This window comes from Sycon ciliatum, chromosome 2 (assembly GCF_964019385.1).
Source record: "Sycon ciliatum chromosome 2, ocSycCili1.1, whole genome shotgun sequence".
NCBI lineage: Eukaryota > Metazoa > Porifera > Calcarea > Leucosolenida > Sycettidae > Sycon > Sycon ciliatum.
The window spans coordinates 10,099,653-10,122,652 of NC_088644.1; the positions used below are offsets into that span (position 1 = coordinate 10,099,653).

Sequence of the window (23,000 nt, forward strand, 5' to 3'; positions counted from 1 at the left end):
AAGCTCCGTCAAGCCGAAGAGGATGAGAAGGAGGCTGAGCTTCGCCGCACGGAGCAAGTCGATGACTCCAAGATGGTGTGTTCACTGTTGCCAGCTGTAGTTACAGTCAACTGTGCGTATAACGACACTCAGCGGGGCATCAGAAAAGTGTCCTTATTCGCAAAGTGTCGGTATACCCGAAGTCTCATTATATGTATTGCAGGTGGATGGGACTTTGCTCTGGGCATGGAAATTCTGTCCGTTATTCGCGAATTGTCGTTATATCCGCAGTCGTTATTAGCCAAGTTGACTGTACCTCACTTCTGCAATTCTATGGACTTTTGTGTCTTTATGGGAACACGTACATGCATGCTTGGTCCAATGCCTTTTTCTAGAAGCCACTTCAGCATATTGTTGATCTTGGAGGTATGTCTCTTTGTTTTGTATTTTGACAGGTGGAGGAGATCTTTGACTTCATTGATGAACAGGAGAAGGAAGTCGGTGCAGCTCCGGATGCGTTTGCTGTAAGTATGACTTCGTATTATGTAGTTTTGCCCTTCATCCTCTCTACTTAGGCTGTTCAACAGTATGCATGCAGGCAGGCACACACTGCATGACATCTTGCAAGCAGTTTATCACATATCAAGACCTGCTATTGAGCCCAAAGATATCACTTTCGCAAACGTGACTGTGTTGCTAATTTCACTGCAGGACTTGGAAGCCAAACGTGTTGAGTCCCTGGAAGAAGAAATGGATGAAGTCGAGCAGGAAGACAAGGTATGATTCAGTACTGCTGTCACTGCAGTCTCCACTTCTTTGTACTGGTGTATGCTCTTTGAATATTTACCTTACATGTACTTTCATCAGATGTACTGTAGCCATCCTGCTGTCACACTTAAGAAACATGCTTGAGCTTGGCTCACAATCATAATGGTGCATGTATGTAATATGAGCCGTACAATACCCGATAGGTTATTGTTCAGTTTCACTAACTGACTGTCATATTTCCACTGAGACTTTCAGCTGAAGAGTACTAAAGGCCACAACCACATCAGCACACATTTTCGCTGATCATTCTTGCATGTTGCTGCTGCTGTTGTTACTGCTGTTGCTGTTACTGCTGCTGCTGCTGTTACTGCTGTTCCTGCTGCTGTTGTTACTGCTGTTGCTGCTGCTGTCGTTGCTGCTGTCGCTGCTGTTGCTGTGGCTGTTGCTGCTGCCGTTGCTGTCACTGCTGTTGCTGTTGCTGTTGCCATTCCTGTTACTGCTGCTGCTGCTGCTGCTGTTGCTGCTGCTGCTGTTGCTGTTGTTGTTGTTGCTGTTGTTGTTGTTGTTGTTGTTGTTGTTGTTGTTGTTGTTGTTGTTGTTGTTGTTGTTGTTGTTGTTGTTGTTGTTGTTGTTGTTGTTGTTGTTGTTGTTGTTGTTGTTGTTGTTGTTGTTGTTGTTGTTGTTGTTGTTGTTGTTGATGTTGATGTTGTTGATGTTGTTGATGTTGTTGATGTTGTTGATGTTGTTGATGTTGTTGATGTTGTTGATGTTGTTGTTGATGTTGTTGTTGTTGTTGTTGTTGTTGTTGTTTTGAATTTTGAATTTTGAATTTTTGAATTCTTCATTGTTGTTGTTGTTATTATTTAGGCGGAAGAAGAAGAGGAAGACCTTTCGGATTACAAGTTTGGAAAGTTTGTAGCCACATACTTTCAGGGTCAAGTGACTCCGTCTCACATTCGTCGACCCATCAAGCAACCTCTTCTTGGTGGTTTATCTGACCTAGAAGTCAGGGTAAGTAGAATTGAATACTTCATACATGGCATGGCCTGTGTCAGCATGTTCGGCCTTCTTAGTGTGTGCGTTCGATTATGCCCGCGAATCGATGTTGAATCCATTCATGAATCACCCCTGGCTATTCACGTCACCCCATGTGGATAGGGTGAATGGATTCCGAACCGATTCCAGGGCTCATGACGTGAAACCGAACGACGAGATTCCATTCATGAATCGATTCATGGCAGTAGTCGAACGCACCCAGTGTGTTCCTCATCTTTCCTTGTCGAAGAGATCGCTACGATTCCTTGGAGCAAAGAAGACAACTTTCTGCTGGTACAATACGTTGTAAGGCCACTGAGCAGCCTATTGTTACACTATTACACCACCATTGGATTTTGGTTTGTGTAAAAGCTGCGGGGGTGTTTCCTGGTACTGTGCCATTGTGCCTGGTAGTCAATCTCTGTTGGCTGTGCTCTGCAGGCTGCACTGGCAATCTGGGTGTGCATACTCCGGTTCATGGGTGATCTACCCGAGCCACGGAAACGTGAGCCGGAGGAGGAAGTGCCGAAGGAAAAGAGCTTACGGCAGCGGCCACTCATTCAGGCCCAGTCGCTAGGAGGTGGAGAAAAAGAAAAGGTAGGGTGCTATAATTGCCGTTTCACCTTGATGGTTACCATATCTGTCATTGAAGTGATCTTTAAACAGACGGCGAGGAGACAATAGCTGCAATCGATAGGACAAGCTGAGTCAACACATGTGTATACTCGTACCTCGTTCATGCAGTGTCAAACGGTGGAAACACTGGTGGAAACGTTTTTGGAAGACCTTGTGATCAGTCATCTCCATGCCTGCATTACACCAGTGTGTAGAGTGCAAAGCATTTTCTTCCTCTGAACAACGAGCTCTCCACATATAGCTTCTACACTATGTGTACTGTATTACGTATTGTGGCATTTGTGCTCTTCAGTAAACTGAATGTATTGTGGAGGTGGTGGCCGACTGTTCACGTAAACTTTCCTCGTACAATTGCTTCATGCTGGTGCCTAGGGAGCTGAAGGACTTGTGAAGAATGTGAAGAACCTCAAGAACTCACTCGGTCGTAAGCTGGGAAAGAAAGCAGCAGCCCAGGTAGCAGCTGCTGCATCAGCGGAAGCAGCGGGTGGCGAGGACGAGGGAGAGCCAGACATAGAGATCGACGACAAGCAGTGGCAAAAACTCCAACAACAACTCGAGGTACATGTCAGGAACTGTCATGTAAACACCATATAACTCTCCGCTGTGCTAAAATCATCACTTCATCTGTATGGATAGGTAGTCCGTGCGGAAGTGTTTGTGGAGTGTGTGAAGTAGAGCCTAACAGGTTCATGGTGCAAATAGAGAACCACGCCGTGACCAGAGCCGTTGCCCAAGTTATGATGAAAGGTTTATTTGTTGATCAAGTTTGTCCGCCCGGGCTTGTTGAAACGCACACATGTCCTTCTACTAACCAAAAACACATCACCACGACATAATGCGCTGTGGTTATTTATGTCAATGCATAGCTTTCCCCTTCCCAAGGTCCCCCCCCCCCCCCCTTCCGAACTGGGGGTTTCACTGGCCAGTTCTGTACATAGCTTGATGCAAAAGGGCAAGTAAAGATACCATTTTCCTAACCAATTTGTCTGTCTTTCTTTTGGCTTGCAGCAAGAGGGTCTGAGTGCGAAGGAAAAGAAGAAGATCAAGAAGAAGATGATCTCCATGACGTTGCGCCGCAAGTCCAAAATATCCAGGGTAAGCTTGAGTGCTAGCGTGTGCTGGTAGAGCCTTTTGGATAGCATTGTATAGTGCACGGAGCTCAGTGTTCATCACTATATCAAAATATACATATACTCACAATGTTATAATGCGCCTTCCTGCCACTCTTCTTACTTTAGGACATTGCTGGGTCTTGGGATGATGAAGATAAGGAGAATGTGGAGGCAGACGCTCAGCAAGCCGCAGCGGCAAAGAACGACCCAACAGCTGGTATTCCACTGCTGCAGCAGGCCACGTCCAACCTCGAGAAGCTACACTTCATCATTGGTCATGGTATATTGCGCTCCGAACTTAGGTATGTGTGCCCAGGATATTGAATATTTTTACTTTCAAAGCAGTACAGGTCCATTTTTAGCAACCCCCTCCTCATGATGTCCTACATCTGAAATATTAGGATGAGGTAGATGCCTATGCAATCCCATGTGTGGTCCTCTGGACTCCACAAGCTTGACATCGAGGCCAAGCACACGTTATGTTGAATGTGAACAAGGAACCAATTCCTGGCACCTCTGGAGCACAAACTTTGCTCCCAAGGTGCAATGAATGTGGCATCTTTTGAGATATTGGAATTTCATTTTGGTCACGTTGGTGCAGAGATAGCGAGTGTTTTTTAAAGTGTAGCTGAGAACCCTGTCCGCAACCATCTTTCTGTTGGGAAGGGCCAGTAGCATCTCTGTACAAACAGCGCATTACCGAGGGGATCGGGCATGCCCCTGTCACTACGGCATTGGAGATTGTTTTGCCAATGGAATGGTTGTTGTCTTTAAAACTGTTTCAAAGGGGGGGGGTGGACACCACGCTAAGGTTCGCCTCCATTAGCTTACCATACCACCCAAGAATACCTTCCAACACCCTCATTAGTGTGTGCTAAGTGTACGCAGCACCTGCTTCATTCACTGTACTATTATGACTTGCCTGATCAGTTTCCCTTCAACGTGTTTTCTGTATCCGCTTCTGATCGTCTCGACACAGGGATGAGATCTACTGTCAGATCTGCAAGCAGCTGACGCAGAATCCGTCCAACGCTTCGTTTGCCAGAGGCTGGATTTTACTATCACTCTGCGTCGGTTGCTTCGCTCCCAGCGAGAAGGTATGTGCATGGACACAAATTCTGGCCTAGAACCCAAACAAATATCCGCTATTCAATGCCAGTACTCTCTTGCACAGAAAGGTGTTTTACGCGTTGCAAGCCTCTCACCATGGTAGTACGTGTGCAACCGTCCATTATACGAGTAAAGTCAATTATGTTTTCATTCAATGTCTACACACTTTCACCTGTTTGTGTTCTTTTGTGTTGCTTTCTATGTGTTCTAGTTTGCCAAGTATCTACAGCTGTTCATCAAGGAAGGTCCACCTGGATACAGTGCATACTGCCTGGAGCGGTTGAAGAGAACCATTGCCAATGGAACACGCTTGCAACCTCCAAGCTGGCTTGAACTCCAGGTGAGTGTGTGTGTGTGTGTGTGTGAGTGTGTGTGTATGTGTGTGTGTGTGTGTGTGTGTGTGTGTGTGTGTGTGTGTGTGTGTGTGTGTGTGTGTGTGTGTGTGTGTGTGTGTGTGTAAAGTAGGTAGATGCTGTGTCCGCGCGGTTATTCTCTTGCAGGAAATTGCGCTATAGACCATTGGCCCAGCTGAATGCTTAAATGTGTTTCCTGCTGTTAATAAATACATCTGGCTGCTTATCCTTTCCCCATGACATGAGGTGCATCTGTAATCTTATGAGCACTGCCCATCAGTACCAGGGTTTGACATAATTCTGTTGCAATGTGTGCACCCACCGTGCAGGCAACACGCATGAAGAAGTCGCTCACACTGCCCATCACCTTCATGGACGGCACTACGAAATCCCTACATGCTGACTCTGCGACAACAGCAAGAGAGCTCAGCTCACAGCTGACGGAGCGCATCAGCCTGAAGGAATCTTTCGGCTTCTCACTCTACATTGCTTTGTTCGACAAGGTTAGTGTGTTGCTAAGCTCAGGGTCTGGACTAGTATCATTCATCCATTCATTATCAGCTAATTGATTGCATTGGCAGATGTCTATGAATACACTGGTCTGCTGTTGGTGTGTTGGATATGTAGACCATTTGACCCGTGTTGGTTGGCCACATGCGTTACACATCACAGATTTACTGAGCGATTGTTACTTGGACTTTACCTATTCCAGCTACCCAATCCCTGCACGATGCGTGATTGCAACGGGCTTGTCAAGGAATGCTCTTTGGTATAGGCTTTCGTGTTCAATACACTTATTGTCTTACGTTCATGTATCGTGTGTATGTAGGTGAGCAGTTTAGGCAGTGGGGGTGATCACATCATGGATGCCATCTCGCAGTGTGAGCAGTATGCCAAGGAACAAGGTATATGATCACATGTGTATGTTTACAATTTCCTGGCTATGCATGTCTGCCTTTTCCTATCAGATGTGACATTGACTTTTTTTAAAATTAGATTGTTGTGTAGCACTTTGTGCTGCACCGTTTTGGAATGCTCGAAGTTTATTTAAGCCGGTTGCTTGAGGCAGGTAACAGTACGTAGTTGAGCTGAAATGCGTACTGGGGGGGGGGGGGGGGGGGGGGCTGGGCTGTGTAACATCCTTTTCTCAAATAGTAATGCCCAGTGTGTTGTTGTGGCTTTGTTCCAACTCATCTCTTTTAGGTGCACAAGAGAGGAGTGCGCCATGGCGACTGTTCTTCCGTAAGGAAATCTTCACACCATGGCACGACCCTCGTATCGATCCCGTTGGAACAGATCTCATCTACGAGCAGGTCATCCGCGGTATCAAGTTTGGAGAGTACCGATGCGATAGGGTGAGTCACCTTTCCCTGTTGACTCATTCTCAATCTCCCAATGAAGCTTTAACCCAAATCCACCGTGAATTGTACTTGAATATAATCGATCAGGTGCACATTTCGTTTGCATTTGAGTGTTAATGTTACTCTCAGCAAGGAGCAGCTGGTTGATGGATAGTATACTGTGACAGTATGCTTGTGTCTTTACTAGAGGCTAGGGGGTTTCCAATAGACATGCTCTGTTTGTATGTGAAAAGAATTCGGGTGGACACACCCATTCACATAGCGCTGCATATCACATCTGAACCAGTTCCGTTATTTTACAACGTTTCGGCACTTGGCCATCGTCAGGTAATAACAATGAATACCGTGGAAGCCACACAAGAGCAGTATATACGCAGAGTGTAGCGCCAAAAAAGATGCGAATTATGTCACCTAGTATGACACAGAGAGAGAAAAGGCGCAACTAGCACATCACGGAGGAGAAGCAGCAGAAGGTAGCGCGCATTGTGCTCTGTGAATGGCGTTACGCAGCGTGTAGCGCCAAAAAATAAAATGATGCGAGTTATGTCACCTCTATACAGAGGGGGGGGGGAGAGAAGGTGCAACTGTGCACATCACGGAGAAGAAGAGCGCGCCGTTGTGCTCTACGAAGTGAGGGCACATGCCAAATAATTATGGTGTTAATTCTAGCACAGGATCTAGGAGGGGAGCACGGAGCCCCATGAGTCAATGCACTATGTGGTTAAAACTTCCATGCCAAGCTGTTACCACCAGGGACGCGACGAGGCATCAGGAATAGAATGGTTTTGAGTGACCCGCCTCATATTATAATTATTCAGTGATATTGAAGTAGCAGCAGGGGAAGCTGAGAAAATTCACAACAAATCCCATCCGGTGCTTATGTTCACATGGGGCTTGGCATCACGAATCTCAATCGCCTCGCGCAGTTTGCGACGGGCTCGATCAGGCTCTCTTCCTATTACTTCAACTGCAGAGAATGCACTTTGCCCATAGTTAAGCTTACATCCAGGGTGAGTGGTGCGAAAATGTTGGCCCCATGGCTTGTCGAGTTCCTGGCGTCTTGCCTCACCATTATGTTCTTCCAGGCGAGTTTCCAGAAAGCGGCCAGTCTCACCAACATATTGTTCCGGACATTCTTTGCACTTCAGCTGATATACAACATTCTTCTGCATACATACATCCTGTCCCCCGGATATACACGAGATACACGGCCCCTTTGGGCGACCTCTCTTTTTCGGTTGTAGCGGATTTGCAGCCTTGACACATAGAGGAGGAACGAGGGCGGAGCGACACAATGTGCGCCTCAGGCTACCAGTGTGCTCATATACGACTCTAACCGGAATTTTATACTTTCTGATTGCTTTATTCACTGCTTGATGTACTTTATCTGACTTATATGGAAGCTTTAGAAATGCGCAGCATGGGTTGGCATGGCGACGACGCTTTGGCCTTATGGAGGCAGTGCGTGCCTCTTCAATGATTTTCTCTGGGTAATTGTTCAATTTTAATTGCTCATGAACCATCGCTTCACTTTCTGCACGCATTCTGGTATTCGATGAGAGCCTCTGAGCTCTTAGGAATTGTGACGAAGCAACTGCCAATTTGATATGGTGGGGAACTGCCGAAGTATAATCAATGAGTAGACCACTAGCACATGCCTTCTGGTACAGCTTGTATGCCAGCTTGCCTTCCTGGATCATAATTGTGATATCCATATAATTTATGGAGCCACTCACCTCGCTGAGCTCATATGTGAAGTTGATACTTGGGTGTGCAGAGTTGAAATGCTGCACAAACCGCATCAAGCTCTCTCTGCCGTTGGTCCATAGCAGCAGGATATCGTCGATGTAGCGTTTGTAGAGGAGCGGTACTAACGGAGAATCCTGCAGAAGCCTGGCCTCAACCCCCCTCTGTATAGAGGTGACATAACTCGCATCATTTTATTTTTTGGCGCTACACGCTGCGTAACGCCATTCACAGAGCACAATGCGCGCTACCTTCTGCTGCTTCTCCTCCGTGATGTGCTAGTTGCGCCTTTTCTCTCTCTGTGTCATACTAGGTGACATAATTCGCATCTTTTTTGGCGCTACACTCTGCGTATATACTGCTCTTGTGTGGCTTCCACGGTATTCATTGTTATTACCTGACGATGGCCAAGTGCCGAAACGTTGTAAAATAACGGAACTGGTTCAGATGTGATATGCAGCGCTATGGGAATGGGTGTGTCCACCCGAATTCTTTTCACAGATGAACGCGCGGCTGCAGGAAGCCTCAGCCCTTCTTCAAACTGTTTGTATGTGTCACTCCATTTCTTTGTATGTTAGAATGACGAGCTAGCCGAGGTGTGTGCACAGCAGTACTATGTCAACCACGGTACAAGCGTTAGCAGTGAGTTGGTACGCAACATCGTACCCAACTGTCTACCCGACTCGTGTCTACACGGTGGAGGTGCCACCCTGGACCGCTGGATGGCACTGGTCTTGCAGTGTCTGAAGAAGGTAGGCGTTGTGGCGCAGCTTTACATTGTTACATTATTTGTGCATGCACACAGATTCAGATTGTTGTTCTTTCCTGCACATGCGTATTCTAGCGTGAATTGTTCTAGTGAATGACAGGGGAACCAAACACTTCTGGTACATGTGTGTAAGCCTTTATCATATCCTATACATGTACGTAGCTTCCTGTTGTATTCTAGCCTCTCTCCTGACCTAAGTATCCACTATCGGCAGGAGTGTTATTTTCTAAATACACAACATGCGGAAAACTGTTTCGTCCTTCGTGGACTCATCAGGCTTTTTTCTATATTCATGGCTTTGACTGTGAGGGCTCATGATACCACCGGCATGTTGCTTTGGTGGATGTCCTGTCATGTGCCAGTGACATTTTATTTAAATGATGCCATATACTTTTTCTACTTGGAAACATTTCGGTAGTTGCAATTTAACGGAGGGGTGTCACTTCATTGCTCCTATGGGATTTGCCTTTCTTCTCTGCCCTGTAGGCTTACTATGTCAAGCAGCAAGTTGAGCCAGCCACCGTGAAGGAAGACTTAGTCATGTTTGCAAAGCTGAAGTGGCCATTGCTCTTCTCAAGGTATTGACTGTTGTCAAGAGTAGACTCTTCTTTTAAGATGGCTTCTGGTATTCTGAAGAAGACAGTGCAGGGTTTGGTGGAATTGCAGTTGTTTAGCACGAGCTTCCACTTGTATTGTTTGGTCTGGATGTCTCCTGACTGAAATATCTGCATGTGTTATATCTTGTATACATGTAGGTTCTATGAGGCATTCAAGTTCTCTGGTCCAGAGTTGCCGCAGAACGATGTGGTCATTGCCGTCAACTGGACTGGCGTGTACATTGTGGATAGCCAGGAACATGTCCTGGCTGAATTCTCCTTCCCCGAGATCAGCTCCGTGTCCAGCTCGAAGTAAGTGTGCACACACACTTCCATTGACCATGTTAGTGTTGTTTTATGATGTGCATTGGCAGTAATGCCAGTACATGTATGTTGTTTTGCTGGAGTACAAATCTAATACTGGTTTATGCCTGCGTGTAAGAATATGGTATCTTTCGACACACAGTACCTGTGGCAATGCTGTACTGTAGTACGGGATGCCATAATATCCTATTGTGGCACCAAGGCTTGGTCGATAGTTCATCTGTTCGTCTTCATGGCGAAAGCATTCTGTAGCTTGTATCGTTGTATGTATGTAGCGCTTGTTTGTGCCTCTTCTTGTCACTCTGGTTGCATGGTGATGTTGACAATTACTGGACTGATGTATGAGCCTAACAACAATTCCGAGATTGCAAGAGCAGGTTGTTTTCCCATTTTCCGTGTTCACTTCATGCAGGATCGGCAAGGCCAACCACCACAGCTTTACACTGTGCACAGTGCGTGGCGACGAATACACGTTTACGTCCGCCAGCAGCGAGGATATCTGTGAGCTAGTGCTGCACTTCCTGGATGGCCTTCGTCAGAGGTCTCGCTACGTTGTCGCCATGCTTAGCTACTCCAGTCCCGGTAAGGCAGCTACATGTTGAGACAGCTACATGCTACAGGGAGGTGTGTGTAGGCGTGCTACTGGACACAAACGTGTTTTGGAGGTGTGGTGCTGTTCAGCATGGGAACTCCAGCAGTTGTTAGCGCTAGCGTAGCGTGTAATGTTTGGTGTAGCAGCATCACCTATAACGAGACACATCACCTATAGCCAGACACATCACCTATAGCCAGGCATATCACCTATAGCCAGACACACCACCTATAACCAGACACACCACCTATAACCAGACACATCACCTATAGCCAGGCATATCACCTATAGCCAGGCACATCACCTATAGCCAGACACACCACCTATAACCAGACACATCACCTATAGCCAGACACACCACCTATAACCAGACACATCACCTATAGCCAGGCACATCACCTATAACCAGACATATCACCTATAACCAGACACATCGCCTATAACCAGGCACATCGCCTATAGCCAGACACATCACCTATAGCCAGACACATCACCTATAGCCAGGCATATCACCTATAGCCAGGCATATCACCTATAGCCAGTCACACCACCTATAGCCAGACACACCACCTATAGCCAGGCATATCACCTACACAGACACCAGCTGAAGTGACAATGTCATACTGTGTAGTAGTGTTGTCAACAAGCTTCAGTTTGTAATGACTTCATTCTGGTTGCAGAGAGTCATGCATTTACAGCTCGTCCAGCTTGGCTGGCGAAACATGAATAACTCATTAGAAAGAGTATGGAATGAGTCGCAATGCTCGACCTTGCTGTTAGTTACACTGATCTTTGTTGTTAGCCACTGCTGCTGTGCTTCAGTGGCTGGAAGGCAATGCTGCTGTGCTTCAGTGGCTGGAAGGCAATGCTGCTGTGCTTCAGTGGCTAGAAGGCAATGGTGCTGTGCTTCAGTGGTTGTTAGCTACTGCTGCTGTGCTTTAGTGGCTGGAAGGCAATGGTGCTGTGCAAAGTACAGTAGCAACTGCCCGAATAGAGGTCCACGTTCCCATATCTATCAACTTTGCAACACCTGCCTACTTCTCTTTCACTGGAAGATCACAATTGTTACCATACTGTACATGTTCCTACAGGCGGTGAACAATCAACATTCCTCAGTTTCCAGCGTGGTGATCTGATCGTACTGGAAGGAGACGATGACGGCGAAACGGTGATGACGTCAGGCTGGTGCAGTGGCTTATGCCTGCGCACAGGAGAGCGCGGCGACTTCCCATCCGAGTGTGTTTACATTATTCCCACGCTGAGAAAGCCTGGACCTGATGTCATGGTATGTATACAACAAACTCTAGTAGGTTTCTCAGAGAGACGAAATGCTATCGAACGGTGAACCCTGTCTAAGCCGACCGCTCAGGAGACCTCTGAAATGTTGTCCCCATCTGTGTGCATGCATGTGTGTGTGTGTGTGTGTGTGTGTGTGTGTGTGTGTGTGTGTGTGTGTGTGTGTGTGTGTGTGTGTGTGTGTGTGTGTGTGTGTATGTGTGCATGCACATGTGTATATGTGTGCGTGTGTACGTGTGTGTGCATGTGTGTGTGTGTGTGTGTGTGTGTGTGTGTGTGTGTGTGTGTGTGTGTGTGTGTGTGTGTGTGTGTGTGTGTGTGTGTGTGTGTGTGCGCGCGCATGTCTGTCTGTGTCGGTGTGTGTCGGTGTGTGTGTGTGTGTGTGTGTGTGTGTGTGTGTATGTGTGTCTGTGTGTGTCTGTGTGTTTCTGCTGCTTGGACTGTTGCACTCTAGTTTAAAATCCCTGATTGCCATGTTATGTGCCTTACATGCTATGATTACTGATGGGTGGCCAGGCTTTCGTTCCCGCACTAAACTGACTAATTTTGACTTCGCTTTTTCCAGGCCCTGTTCTCAGAACAGAGTGTAGAGTCGCAGGAGAGATTGATTGCAACTACTCAAGCAGCAGTGGAAGAGGAAGTAGAGACGACCGACCAGAACTACACACTGGAGCAGTACAGCTACGAACACTTCAGCACGCCGCCGAAGAGGACACTCAGCAAGGCACTCGCCAAGCAGTCCAGCAAAAGAAAGGACTCCAACTTGCCCTGGGCATTCACACGGGTAAGCCTCATGTCCACGCATTGATGTGCCTGTTGGCCTGGATCTCAGTTTCAAATCCTGAAGGTTGGGCTTTCGACATTAGTCACTCTGCACCCGCTTGACAAGTTTGATCTTCTCATTGTAATGTGCGTGCATGGGGATAACTGACAATCTTTGTTCCGGGCGTGGCTGAATAAAATTCCCCATCAGAATCATCTGCAGTCCCCGAACCATACTGTTCTTGTGCTTTTGCTTTTGGTCGTACAGGAGCCCATCAAGCAAGGGTTGCTAAACAAAGTTGTGGCTGTGTCAGAAGTGAACAAGAAGGCAGTATCATCATTCGTTGGTAAGGACTGTCTTGATGAATTTTCTGCAGTTTTTATACGTATTGAGAGCAACCACACATTCCTGGACATTTCTATACCGAAACCTGGCTGAAACCTGGCCAAATAGTGAATTTTGCTTTTTCATTCTGACGGTTGCTCCAATATTTTATGATAAATCCTAATCGGAGTTGAATGAGATTGTGGGAAATACCGATTTTTGCGAAAACCTAGTAAAGTCCTGAACTTGTTTCGATGACTATCTGTCGGTCTGTATGACCACTTACTGTTCTTAGGCATTGCACGTGTGCATGTGTTGAGTGTGAAGCAGTCATGAAGCAGTCAGCCTGGTTCCAGAGACTACGTGTATTGTTCAAAGACCGCAACACACTGATCCCTGAGGTGGCCGCAGAGACCAGATGTGGCATAGCATTCAGCAATTTGTGTATGTGGATGCGTGTACGGGCATGTCTCCTGTTCTTGCCTCTCTTACCTAGCCATCATGCAGTATATGGGTGACTTGCCCAACAAGAGCAAGAATCGCATCTCCACAGAGCTAACCGATCAAATCTTCGAGAGTGCCTTGCAGCACGTAAGTTCACAGTGCTTCAGTGCTCTACCTGATTGTATCTTATCCGTGATGATGCAATATGCTGCATATGAAGAGCTGGATTGCAAACCCACTAAATCCATTTTATCGCTTTTCGTATAATGGCCAAAAGAGGTTTCATTTTATGTGCGGTCTGTATCTAAATCCATAGTTGGGTTCCAGTTTCGAAATGGGTCTAGTCAGCTTTGGAATGTGATTTTTGTTTGGTGGTTCTCCTAGACCTTTTGATTACACGGAGCTGAACATCTGATTTTCTCAAATTTAGCACTTGTCGGGTTTTGCATCTCAGCGTTAAGTATTGCCATTCTGTATGATGGAGTCAGTTGATATGATGGTGGAGCTGTGCTGTGACTGCAAACAAGTGGCTGTTCATCGTCGTGTATGTGCGTTGTTTGTGTGTTGATTGTGTGTTGTGCATTAGGATATACTGCGAGATGAGGTGTACTGTCAACTGATCAAGCAGCTAACGGACAATGGTTTACGTAGTAGCGAAGACCGTGGATGGGAGCTGCTCTGGCTAGCTACCGGACTGTTCTCATGCAGGTACGCTGAAGTATGTCTTTATCATACAAGTGGGGATCGCTATGCGATTGTCATCATTTTATATAGTGGATAACCCAGGGCATTGCCAAGCGTGACGATCAGCCTTGCCACTGTGGACCGAGCAATTCACTATGTGTACTCAAAGAATACAGAAGGTAGGAAAAGTAGACACTATTTCTCACACGGCCTATACTCAATCTTGTTTCGTACTCGGTACGAAACCATAGCAATTTCAAATCCTTAGACCAAGGTTGCGGTTTGAATAGAGAATGAATTTTCGACCACTTTGGAAGAAAAGTCCAAAATGGAGTTTGTGACTGTTATGTCTCATCTTTTCAATTGTCTTTTCTTGTCTTGTCTTGTCTTGTCTTGTCTTGCCTTGTCTTTTCTTTTCTTTTCTTTCAATTGTCTTTTCTTGTCTTGTCTTGTCTCGTCTTGTCTTGCCTTGTCTTGCCTTTTCTTGCCTTGTCTTTTCTTTTCCTTTCTTTTCTTTTCTTGCCTTGTCTTTTCTCGTCTTGTCTTGCCTTGCCTTTTCAATTGTCTTGTCTTAGCTCGTCAATGCTGAAGGAGGTACAGCACTTTCTAAAGTCGAAGAGTCGACACCCACTATCTGTCGACTGCCAGAATAGACTGCAGAGAACACTGAGGTGAGTGTTTCCAAGCAACTTTTCTGTATGTCTTTTCTGTATGCCTGTTCTGTGTGGCTTTGGCCAGGGAGTTGTAGCATACAGGGAGACGAAACTAGATCATAGTACCCTAAACAGTGCGCGTTTCGACCTTGGATTTGAAGTTCTACCTGACCTGTGGTCTATACAGCTGGTAATTACGGCTCAAGAGCAAGTGGTCAAAGACCGAAAATCCCATTCACTGCATCCATGTTTAACTTCCGCTTCGAAGCAGGGCTTGAACCTGAGGGCTTGAACCTGGTACACTGTTTCTCAATCATGGTCCTAGACCATCCCACTATGCCTGCACAAACAAGCAATGTCGTAATGCGGGCCTGTACAAATTACCTGAAGTACATGAAGTAACTCAGTGCATCCTTCTCAGAACCTGTCATGGTCAACCTTCAAGATGTAATGGTCGTTGTATTGTGACACTCAAAAGAATGATAGCGTTTGTTCTGATCTGTTTGTTCCTTTCACTAGATATGGCCAGCGCAAGTTCCCACCACATCTGGTAGAGTGTGAAGCAATCCAGGTGAGATAAACTTTTGATTCTACACTATGCAGTGTGATTAATTTTGTTGTAATGTAACGCGAACCGTGAAATTTTTAAAAAATTTAATGAGCAAGAACATAGAATGCAATGCTGTCAGTTTGTACTGCAAAAAACTTGAACATGGTACATCACATGTTAAATGCAATTCTTAAACTGCTTGCTTTGAATCTTTTAATACTGAGCCCCTACTTTGCCCCTCCCCAACCCCACTTTGACCAATTCGACCTGTCACTGAGGTGAAGCCGAGTATATCGCCAGCCCTCTAGGTAGGCATGTTGTAGGCCGGCCGCAGATTCTGGAGTTGAAAAATGTCACTAGGCTGAACTAAGTATGCTTCCACTGACATTCGAGAGTGTTCTGCAGTGAGCCTTCATGAATTTCCGTTCTGGTCTATGTCTTGATAATCACCTGCAGCACAAGACCACACAAATCTTCCACAAGGTCTATTTCCCTAATGAAACAGACAAGGTAGGTCACAATACATGTATATGTCTGTGTCGCACGGTCTTCCAGAGTGTGCATACCTGCACCTGCGCGAAATGTTCCTATTGTTCTCACACATGATTTTTGGCTGAGCACTACTATTTTGTACAGTGTACTCACTGTCAACTTCCACACTCACATCATGTCACCCCTTTCTCAATATGACATATTGTGCATTGTGCGGGTGTAGAGTATGACATGTACTAAACTTCCGTCCAGGTAGCTCCTTCCACCTTCCTAGGTCTGTAAAGTATCTTCTGCAAGTCATACACACCTGACAAGTCACACAATCTTGTCCTGGGTGTGGGACACATCATGGAGCAGAAGTTTGTTGAATGGAACAAGAATGAACAAAACAAGGATGAACTGGACAAGAATGAACGAAAAAGCGATCCCTTCGTTTCGACACAACATGCGTCCATCTGCCTTATCTATGCCTTTCGCCTTTGCAACCAATTCCTCTATTTTTTCTTTGCCATTTGCCATTCTTGCAGCCATTCCAAGTGGACTCCGGTACAAGAGCCAAAGAGTTCTGCTCAACGATCGCAACCCGTCTTGGCCTGAAGTCACCAGAGGGATTCAGCTTGTTCATTCGCATTGCTGAACGAGGTAGGAGAACGTCCTGAAGCATATCCAACTGTTGAAAGACAGTGTTGTAGCCTTCCTAGAATACACATGTCAGATGACGTGTGCCTGTTTTGTTTCTTACTGCTTGTGTTGCCACTTCCGTTTGAGTGTCAGTGCCTGTGCCAATGTGGAGTGTGTGCTTTGCGATGTAGTCGACTAACACGACTACACACCCATTTCACTACAAGTTACCAATGCACACGTGAATGCTATACAAACAGAAGGAGATCATGTGGTGTGTAAAGCGAGGTATAGACAAGGGCATGTAAGCAGTGCAAGAGTAGAGGCCACAGATTCCCTGGGTGTATAGATAGGTGCAGATAGGTGATGTGTACACTTTGAACTCTGATTGTCCTCAGCCAGTGTGGATTTCGGTGCATGCATGCATGGGCTGGAGACATTTAGCTATTATGCTGGAGGAACATCATATGCTATGCTTGATGTGCATGTGTGTGTATGTGTGTGCATGTGTGTGTATGTGTGCGTGCGTGCGGGTGCGCGGGTGTTCGTGTGTGTGTCCTTCTCTGCAGTTATCAGTGTTCCGGATGCTGACTTTTTCTTCGACTTTGTTCGTCACCTGACTGAGTGGGTGAAGAAGATGAATCCAAAATGTAAGAAACACGGCATCCGACAATAGCCATTTATTAACATGCTATGTAGCTGTGAACAATAGTTTCAACTCGTCCTTCTCTGGAGTGTACATGCGAACGTCAAAATCTATTTAATAGCTTTCATGTCAAGGGAAGTTAACGGGTCACCTACAGGAGAAATGGATTGTATGAAATCGAATACAAAGCTGTCAAGCAATGATGAGCAACCACCCATCGCAGGTATCTGAATGACTGCGTGTTCCCGCAGGATTGACATTCTAGGTCGACATCAGGGTCGCTTGAGTTCAGATCAAAATCATGTTATTCAATCACTCTGAAGCCCTCTGTATGTTGTTGTCTCCTCCTGCGCAGCACAATCAAACCCATCTTCACTCAATTACCAAGTACTGTACATGAGAAAGCTGTGGAGCACGGTCACGGTGGGCGCCGACTTGAACGCTGACAACATCTTCCACTTCCACCAGGAGCTGCCAAAGCACTTGCGTGGCTATCACAAGGCGAATCGCGAGGATGCGTCCTACGTGGCGGCTCTCATTTACCGCGTCAAATTCGCCGACGACAAGAGTCAGTTCGCCGAGATTCCGTGAGTACTTTAGCTGGCTCGTATCACTGTTTTGGTGCGGTTCAGCACTCTCCACTGCTTTGGGGAGGTTCTGCACTCTCCACTGTTTTAGTACGGTTCTGCACTCTCCACTGTTTTAGTACGGTTCTGCACTCTCCACTGTTTTAGTACGGTTCAGCACTCTCCACTGCTTGTGTCGGCGGCAGTGCAATCTACCATTGATTACACTGATGATGGGACGGGCCCGAAAATTTGGCGTAATGTAAATTTTATTTTTAATTTGAATCGCAGTGAAGCGACCGTTTTGGAGTTTGGAGTTGAGAAGTGAAGTTTCCTAAATGTGCAAGTGGCTGCGTTGGAGTTTGCGGACAATTAGAAAAGCGCAGTCTGCGACAATGAAACCGTCCACTGAATATACATGTAACATCCCTGTGGGGTTGATGGGCACTGCAAGTCTGGCACTGTGGGTGAGGCATACAGGGCTGTGGGTGTACTGGTCATTGTCGTATTCACAACGTCTGATATTCTCATTGTACTAGGTATGGATTTGGGATGTACACATGGGCGTCTTCACCTATCTGAGAAACAGTGCAGAACTCAATACAATATCTGAAGTAACATTCAATACTACCAAAAATCTGTATAACATTGCATTTTTCCAACATCTGAACATTGTTGATGTCTTGATGTTTTTGTTGGTTGTTACAGGGGCAAACTGAGAGATTACGTTCCACAAGATCTGATGCGAGCACAATCTCCAGATGCATGGAAGCGTGCCATTGTCACATGCTACAACAAACAAGCGTCGACTATCAAGGGTCCGCTTGAGGCTAAGATCGCCTTTCTCAAGTACGTCAGCCGCTGGGGGACGTTTGGCTCAGCGTTCTTCGATGTGAAGGTAAGAACTATCGTGTACTGCAGTCACCTTGCTAGGTCCTATAACCTGCAGCTAGGTGTATACTAAGTTTCAGCAGTGGATCCAGCAATCTCTACAGGGGGGTTCAGTGTAGTCAAAACCGTGCATAGCTGATACATGTACATGGACACACATATGGTTTCCTGTAGTACATTTACGAAATTTAGGGGAACCCCTCCTGGATCCGCCCCTGTATCTGACTTATCACTGTTTGCACACCACTAGTCTTTACAATTCTAGAACTGAGCTTGGGCAATCAGATATCCTAGTACAGCTGTATCATTCTTGTTGGGACGCCAACGAAAACTGGGGCCGGAAGACCTGTGTACTCAGTGACATCCCGCGACAAGAAGTATTACCTATGTGTTTCTGCTGCGAAGATTCTGAACGAAATCTTGAACCAAATGTGAAGCTGAAATTGAAGTAAACTGAACTGAAATCAGGTAGACTGGACTGAAATCTGAGCTTATGTACAGTAGAGAACTGAAAGATAAGCGAGTGGATTCACAACAGACAGAAGATGGTGGAGGTACGATAAAAGAAACCCAAGGACTGGAACTAGACGATGATCAAACAATTTTAGACTACGACCGGGATTATGTAGACAAACGAGCATTGCACATGCATCGCACAGTTAATGAGATTGCTGTCGCAATAGGTGCTGCTGTTGCTCCTCACCAATAGGAAGGCAATGTGCCGGGATGTCCGCTGTCTTGTGGAGCATCAATCTGACATGCGCTGTGTCCAGTGTGGATCGCCTCTACTTTGCTGCACGCATCGCTAAAATTGTAACAGTTTACTGTAAAAGCCATATATCTAACGAAGTGCTAATTCTAACGAGTTAACGAGGAGAAATCTGTCGTTAAATAGAAATCGATATACAGAAATCGATACAATCATCAGTCATGTACTGCTGATATTGAGCGTTGAGCATGAGTGAGAATCGTTACCTTTGGTACACGTAAACCAATCAATTTTAGGAAATCGTTAGATATGCGCCTCGTTAGAATAATGGCTTTTACAGGACTCTATTCTCTATCCAGAGTGCACCGACTCGCGGCTACGTGAACCATCCTACTGTAACAAAACCTGGGTCGTTTAGTACAAATATCAGATTTCACGTAGGTTTTGTGGGTTTGCTTTGAACCTTCCTGCATTTCACACTGTGTTTCTGCAGCAAACAACTGAACCAAAGTATCCAGACAGTCTGCTGATCGCTATCAACAAGAGTGGTGTCAATCTGATCAATCCCCAGACAAAGGTAAAGTAGGCCAGATAGAAGTAATAGACCGATTGCCATTTGTACAGATCCATGACGAAATCCCGTAGAATCCCGTAGACCCGGTAGGGTGTTGTATGTGCAGGACCCTAGTGTGTTGTATGTGCAGGACCCTATTGTGTTTTTTGCTATTTCCACTAAGAAATGGGCCCTGAAGGAATTTCATATGAAAACCTTTTTCTGACAAATATCTAGCTAGTCATTAGTTCTAACCACAGTGAAGAAGCTGGAAAAGCGATTGCTGTGGTCATTGAATTATGACGCTAAAAAGGTCAAATGTGCATGCATAGCACACAATGACCACCCTACCGGGTCTACGGGATTCTACAGGATTTCGTGGATCTGTACAAATGGCAATCGGTCTATTGAAACATTAGAGTAGTACAATAGTAGTCATGCATATCTGCACGTTGTCTACACCAGTCTAGAAAAACAAATCAAAGGTTTTCTGAACCTAACGTTTTCGTTCCCTTCTCATCATAGGTGATGATATCCTTCAATTCGCTTGCATATATTTTGCTGGTTAATTAATCATTTCACTTTATTCCCTGTATGAGCCCATGGCGAGAAGGGAACGGAAACGCTTGGTTCAGAAATTCTTCGATTTGTGAGACTGGTGTAGTCGAATGTGAACTAGGCTTAACATTCAGATAAATAGCATAGATGTCTGTATTTCGTGGCAAAAACATGGGGGTGCGGCTTATAATCCAGTGCGGCGTATAGTCCGGAGAATACGGTACTTTATGAATTAACACGCCCGCCAATTTGTTCTACAAATTGAAACTTTGTCCGGGTTTATGTTGGACAATAATGTGAATGATGTTGCAAGATAATGTAACACGTTGGTAGGCTGTGCAACCAATCTTGCATTTCAGATTGTGTCGATGCGCCTGTATTTCACCTGTGATAGCATTGCTGTGCCTGCCGCCTTGTTGTTTCAGGAGTTCCTGGCTACGCATCCGTTCACTAAGATCTCCAACTGGAGCAGCGGCAACACTTACTTCCACATGACCATCGGCAATCTGGTGCGCGGTAGCAAACTCTTGTGCGAGACTACACTGGTGAGGAAATAGAGCAGTGCTGTTGAGTTAAATGACTAAGTCTGTCCAAGTTGTGCCCTCTACTTGGATATCACTTGAATTTGAATCCTTACAGCAGTTTCATTTCCTTTTAGAAATGAAACTGCTGATTCACATTCAGATGACGTCGCTAGTTATGTGGATCCAGTGCATGCATGGTGTGTGCTCGCACGGGAGTGTGCAGCGACTGCCCGCTCAATACTGTGCTTTTCTTTTCCGTGCACATTGTTGCCCAGGGTTACAAAATGGATGACCTACTGACATCGTACATTTCTCAGCTGCTAACCAGCATGAGCAAGCAGAAGCATGACCAACCGACCAAGACAGCACAGCCGGCCAAGGCATCCCAGGCGGCCAAACCCGCTTCCGTCGCGCGGGCGAGCGGGGCAAGCGCATCGCCGAGATCGCCCAGCAAGCAGGCGGCATCCTCATCACCGGTCTCGTCCGTACCGTCGCGCTTGAAGATACAAGTGCAAGGTGGAGGTGGTGTGTCACCTGGCTCCTCACCTGGACGACCACGCTCCAACTCTAGAAATGCCGGAAGGCCCAGTAAGAGATAAAAACACTTGCGGAAGTGACGTCGGCGCTGTGAGCTATCACTAACCTCTTTTGTACATGGATGTCTATTTAACCCTAGCACTTCCTAGTCTTATCAACAAATTTACCAGAAGTCTATATATAGTATATACTGTTTGTCTTCCCACTGTGCTTGAGGGATGGATATTGTAATATTATTATACATTTCGCATTTTCTATCGCTTTTACCGCATGCTAGGAGAAAGAGGATATGATCTAATCTAATATTTTAGCACAGCTCGCAGAAAATGCTTATCAAATTTTGTCTGCATTCACGTTTTTATTTTTCACGGGCAGACAAAAAAGGATTAGATTCAATTCATGCTAAGAATATCCCCCCATGTTAATAATTCTAATTGTGTTTTCTATCCTGCAATTGCAGATTGTCAGCGCCTCAAACTTTTCTAGTTCATTTCTAAAATTATGCGCCGGTAGATACTGTACTGATGATGCTTGTGTGTGTGTGTGTGAATGAGTGTGTGTGTGTGTGTGTGTGTGTGCGCGCGCGCGCGCGCCTGCATGTGTGCGTGTGCGTGTGTGCGTGTGCATGTGGCGTGTGCATGTGTGCGTGTGCATGTGTGCGTTAGTATCACCGGTGTCTTGATCAAGCTACACATACAGTCATGTACTTCTAAAAGAGGTTCCAGGCTGTCCAATAGAGTGCCCAATACTGAAACTTGCAGAGCTAGTTCTAACAATAATAAGAGAATGAAAAAAGTGCTAACTCCGAGTTTCTAGTACTTTCTAGTTTCTAGTTTCAGTACAGTCAGACCTCGCTTAACCGCACACATCCGTTTTCCACAAAATATCCGGATAGGCGAGGGAACCGGATAACCGAACACCGGTTATGTTGGTTGCAATGCGTATGTTGTAAATCTGTAACCAGTTATTTTCTTCCGGATGCCGAGGGATCCGGATAAAGGAGGTCTGACTATATTTCTTATCAGCCTACGACTATAGACCAAGGATTAGGCGGTGATTTGCTACATTACAGGTTACCTGCCTACAAATACCCTCGCACTGCCACAGTACATGTATACAGTAACCATCTCATCATGTACGAAATGTGACACTCTCTGCATGAGGAAACAGCATCACCCCCATCCCATGGATGGGGCCTCGAAGTTTAGAAAATTGCGTTTTTCATGCTTTTAATGTAGTGCCATTAACTTTTTTTAATTCATGGTTCACGTGAGACTCGGCTAGAAGCCGAGTTTTCCGCATCCGCAGGAATGCCACCACCCTCTTGGATCAAGGCGCAGATGCAGCTCCTAAAGCGGTGGGAGGTGAGTAGATCAGACCCACCACAAAGTTGTCAAAGACCGAAAATCCCATTCACTGCATCCATGAGAGTGCCATAAGTACAACAAAAATGCATAAGTACCCCCCCCCCCCCCCCTCTCCCCCAGGAATATCATTTTCATTGTCCATGCATGCTAGAGAACAACTTAGAACAGAGAAAACAGCACTTCTTCTGTAAAATAGAAGAAAAACACATGGGTACGAGTTATGAAGCAACTATCCACGACTATAACAAGATAATAAGTACCGTATTTTCCGGAGTATAGTGCGCACTTTAGATGTGCTATTTTAGGCCCTAAATCGCAGGTGCGCACTATGCTCCGAATATGAAATGCATGTACTTCAATGAAGATTGAAGTGTGCACCCCCAATGAAGATTGGGGGTGCGCGTTATACAAAGGTGCGCACTATACTCCGAAAAATACGGT

General features: G+C 45.9%; 1 protein-coding gene across 1 annotated transcript in view; it reads left to right on the top strand.

The window, feature by feature from the left end:
* The window catches only part of LOC135808602 (unconventional myosin-VIIa-like), a 34,928-nt gene extending 13,215 nt beyond the window's left edge, over window positions 1–21,713 (top strand). The window contains exons 23-54 of the mRNA XM_065321818.1: window positions 1–75; window positions 435–503; window positions 691–756; window positions 1,615–1,758; window positions 2,224–2,379; window positions 2,791–2,976; window positions 3,427–3,513; window positions 3,657–3,832; window positions 4,510–4,627; window positions 4,852–4,980; window positions 5,323–5,496; window positions 5,823–5,898; window positions 6,197–6,348; window positions 8,679–8,852; window positions 9,356–9,447; window positions 9,625–9,777; window positions 10,202–10,371; window positions 11,473–11,666; window positions 12,243–12,461; window positions 12,708–12,786; window positions 13,261–13,355; window positions 13,795–13,916; window positions 14,468–14,563; window positions 15,065–15,116; window positions 15,552–15,605; window positions 16,115–16,229; window positions 16,778–16,858; window positions 17,210–17,441; window positions 18,129–18,318; window positions 19,514–19,597; window positions 20,557–20,676; window positions 20,931–21,713. Of these exons, the coding sequence (XP_065177890.1) occupies window positions 1–75; window positions 435–503; window positions 691–756; window positions 1,615–1,758; window positions 2,224–2,379; window positions 2,791–2,976; window positions 3,427–3,513; window positions 3,657–3,832; window positions 4,510–4,627; window positions 4,852–4,980; window positions 5,323–5,496; window positions 5,823–5,898; window positions 6,197–6,348; window positions 8,679–8,852; window positions 9,356–9,447; window positions 9,625–9,777; window positions 10,202–10,371; window positions 11,473–11,666; window positions 12,243–12,461; window positions 12,708–12,786; window positions 13,261–13,355; window positions 13,795–13,916; window positions 14,468–14,563; window positions 15,065–15,116; window positions 15,552–15,605; window positions 16,115–16,229; window positions 16,778–16,858; window positions 17,210–17,441; window positions 18,129–18,318; window positions 19,514–19,597; window positions 20,557–20,676; window positions 20,931–21,254 (4,254 nt within the window). The 3' untranslated portion in view covers window positions 21,255–21,713. The remainder of the gene's footprint in view (window positions 76–434; window positions 504–690; window positions 757–1,614; window positions 1,759–2,223; window positions 2,380–2,790; window positions 2,977–3,426; window positions 3,514–3,656; window positions 3,833–4,509; window positions 4,628–4,851; window positions 4,981–5,322; window positions 5,497–5,822; window positions 5,899–6,196; window positions 6,349–8,678; window positions 8,853–9,355; window positions 9,448–9,624; window positions 9,778–10,201; window positions 10,372–11,472; window positions 11,667–12,242; window positions 12,462–12,707; window positions 12,787–13,260; window positions 13,356–13,794; window positions 13,917–14,467; window positions 14,564–15,064; window positions 15,117–15,551; window positions 15,606–16,114; window positions 16,230–16,777; window positions 16,859–17,209; window positions 17,442–18,128; window positions 18,319–19,513; window positions 19,598–20,556; window positions 20,677–20,930) is intronic.
* The last annotated feature ends 1,287 nt before the right edge of the window (window positions 21,714–23,000 follow it).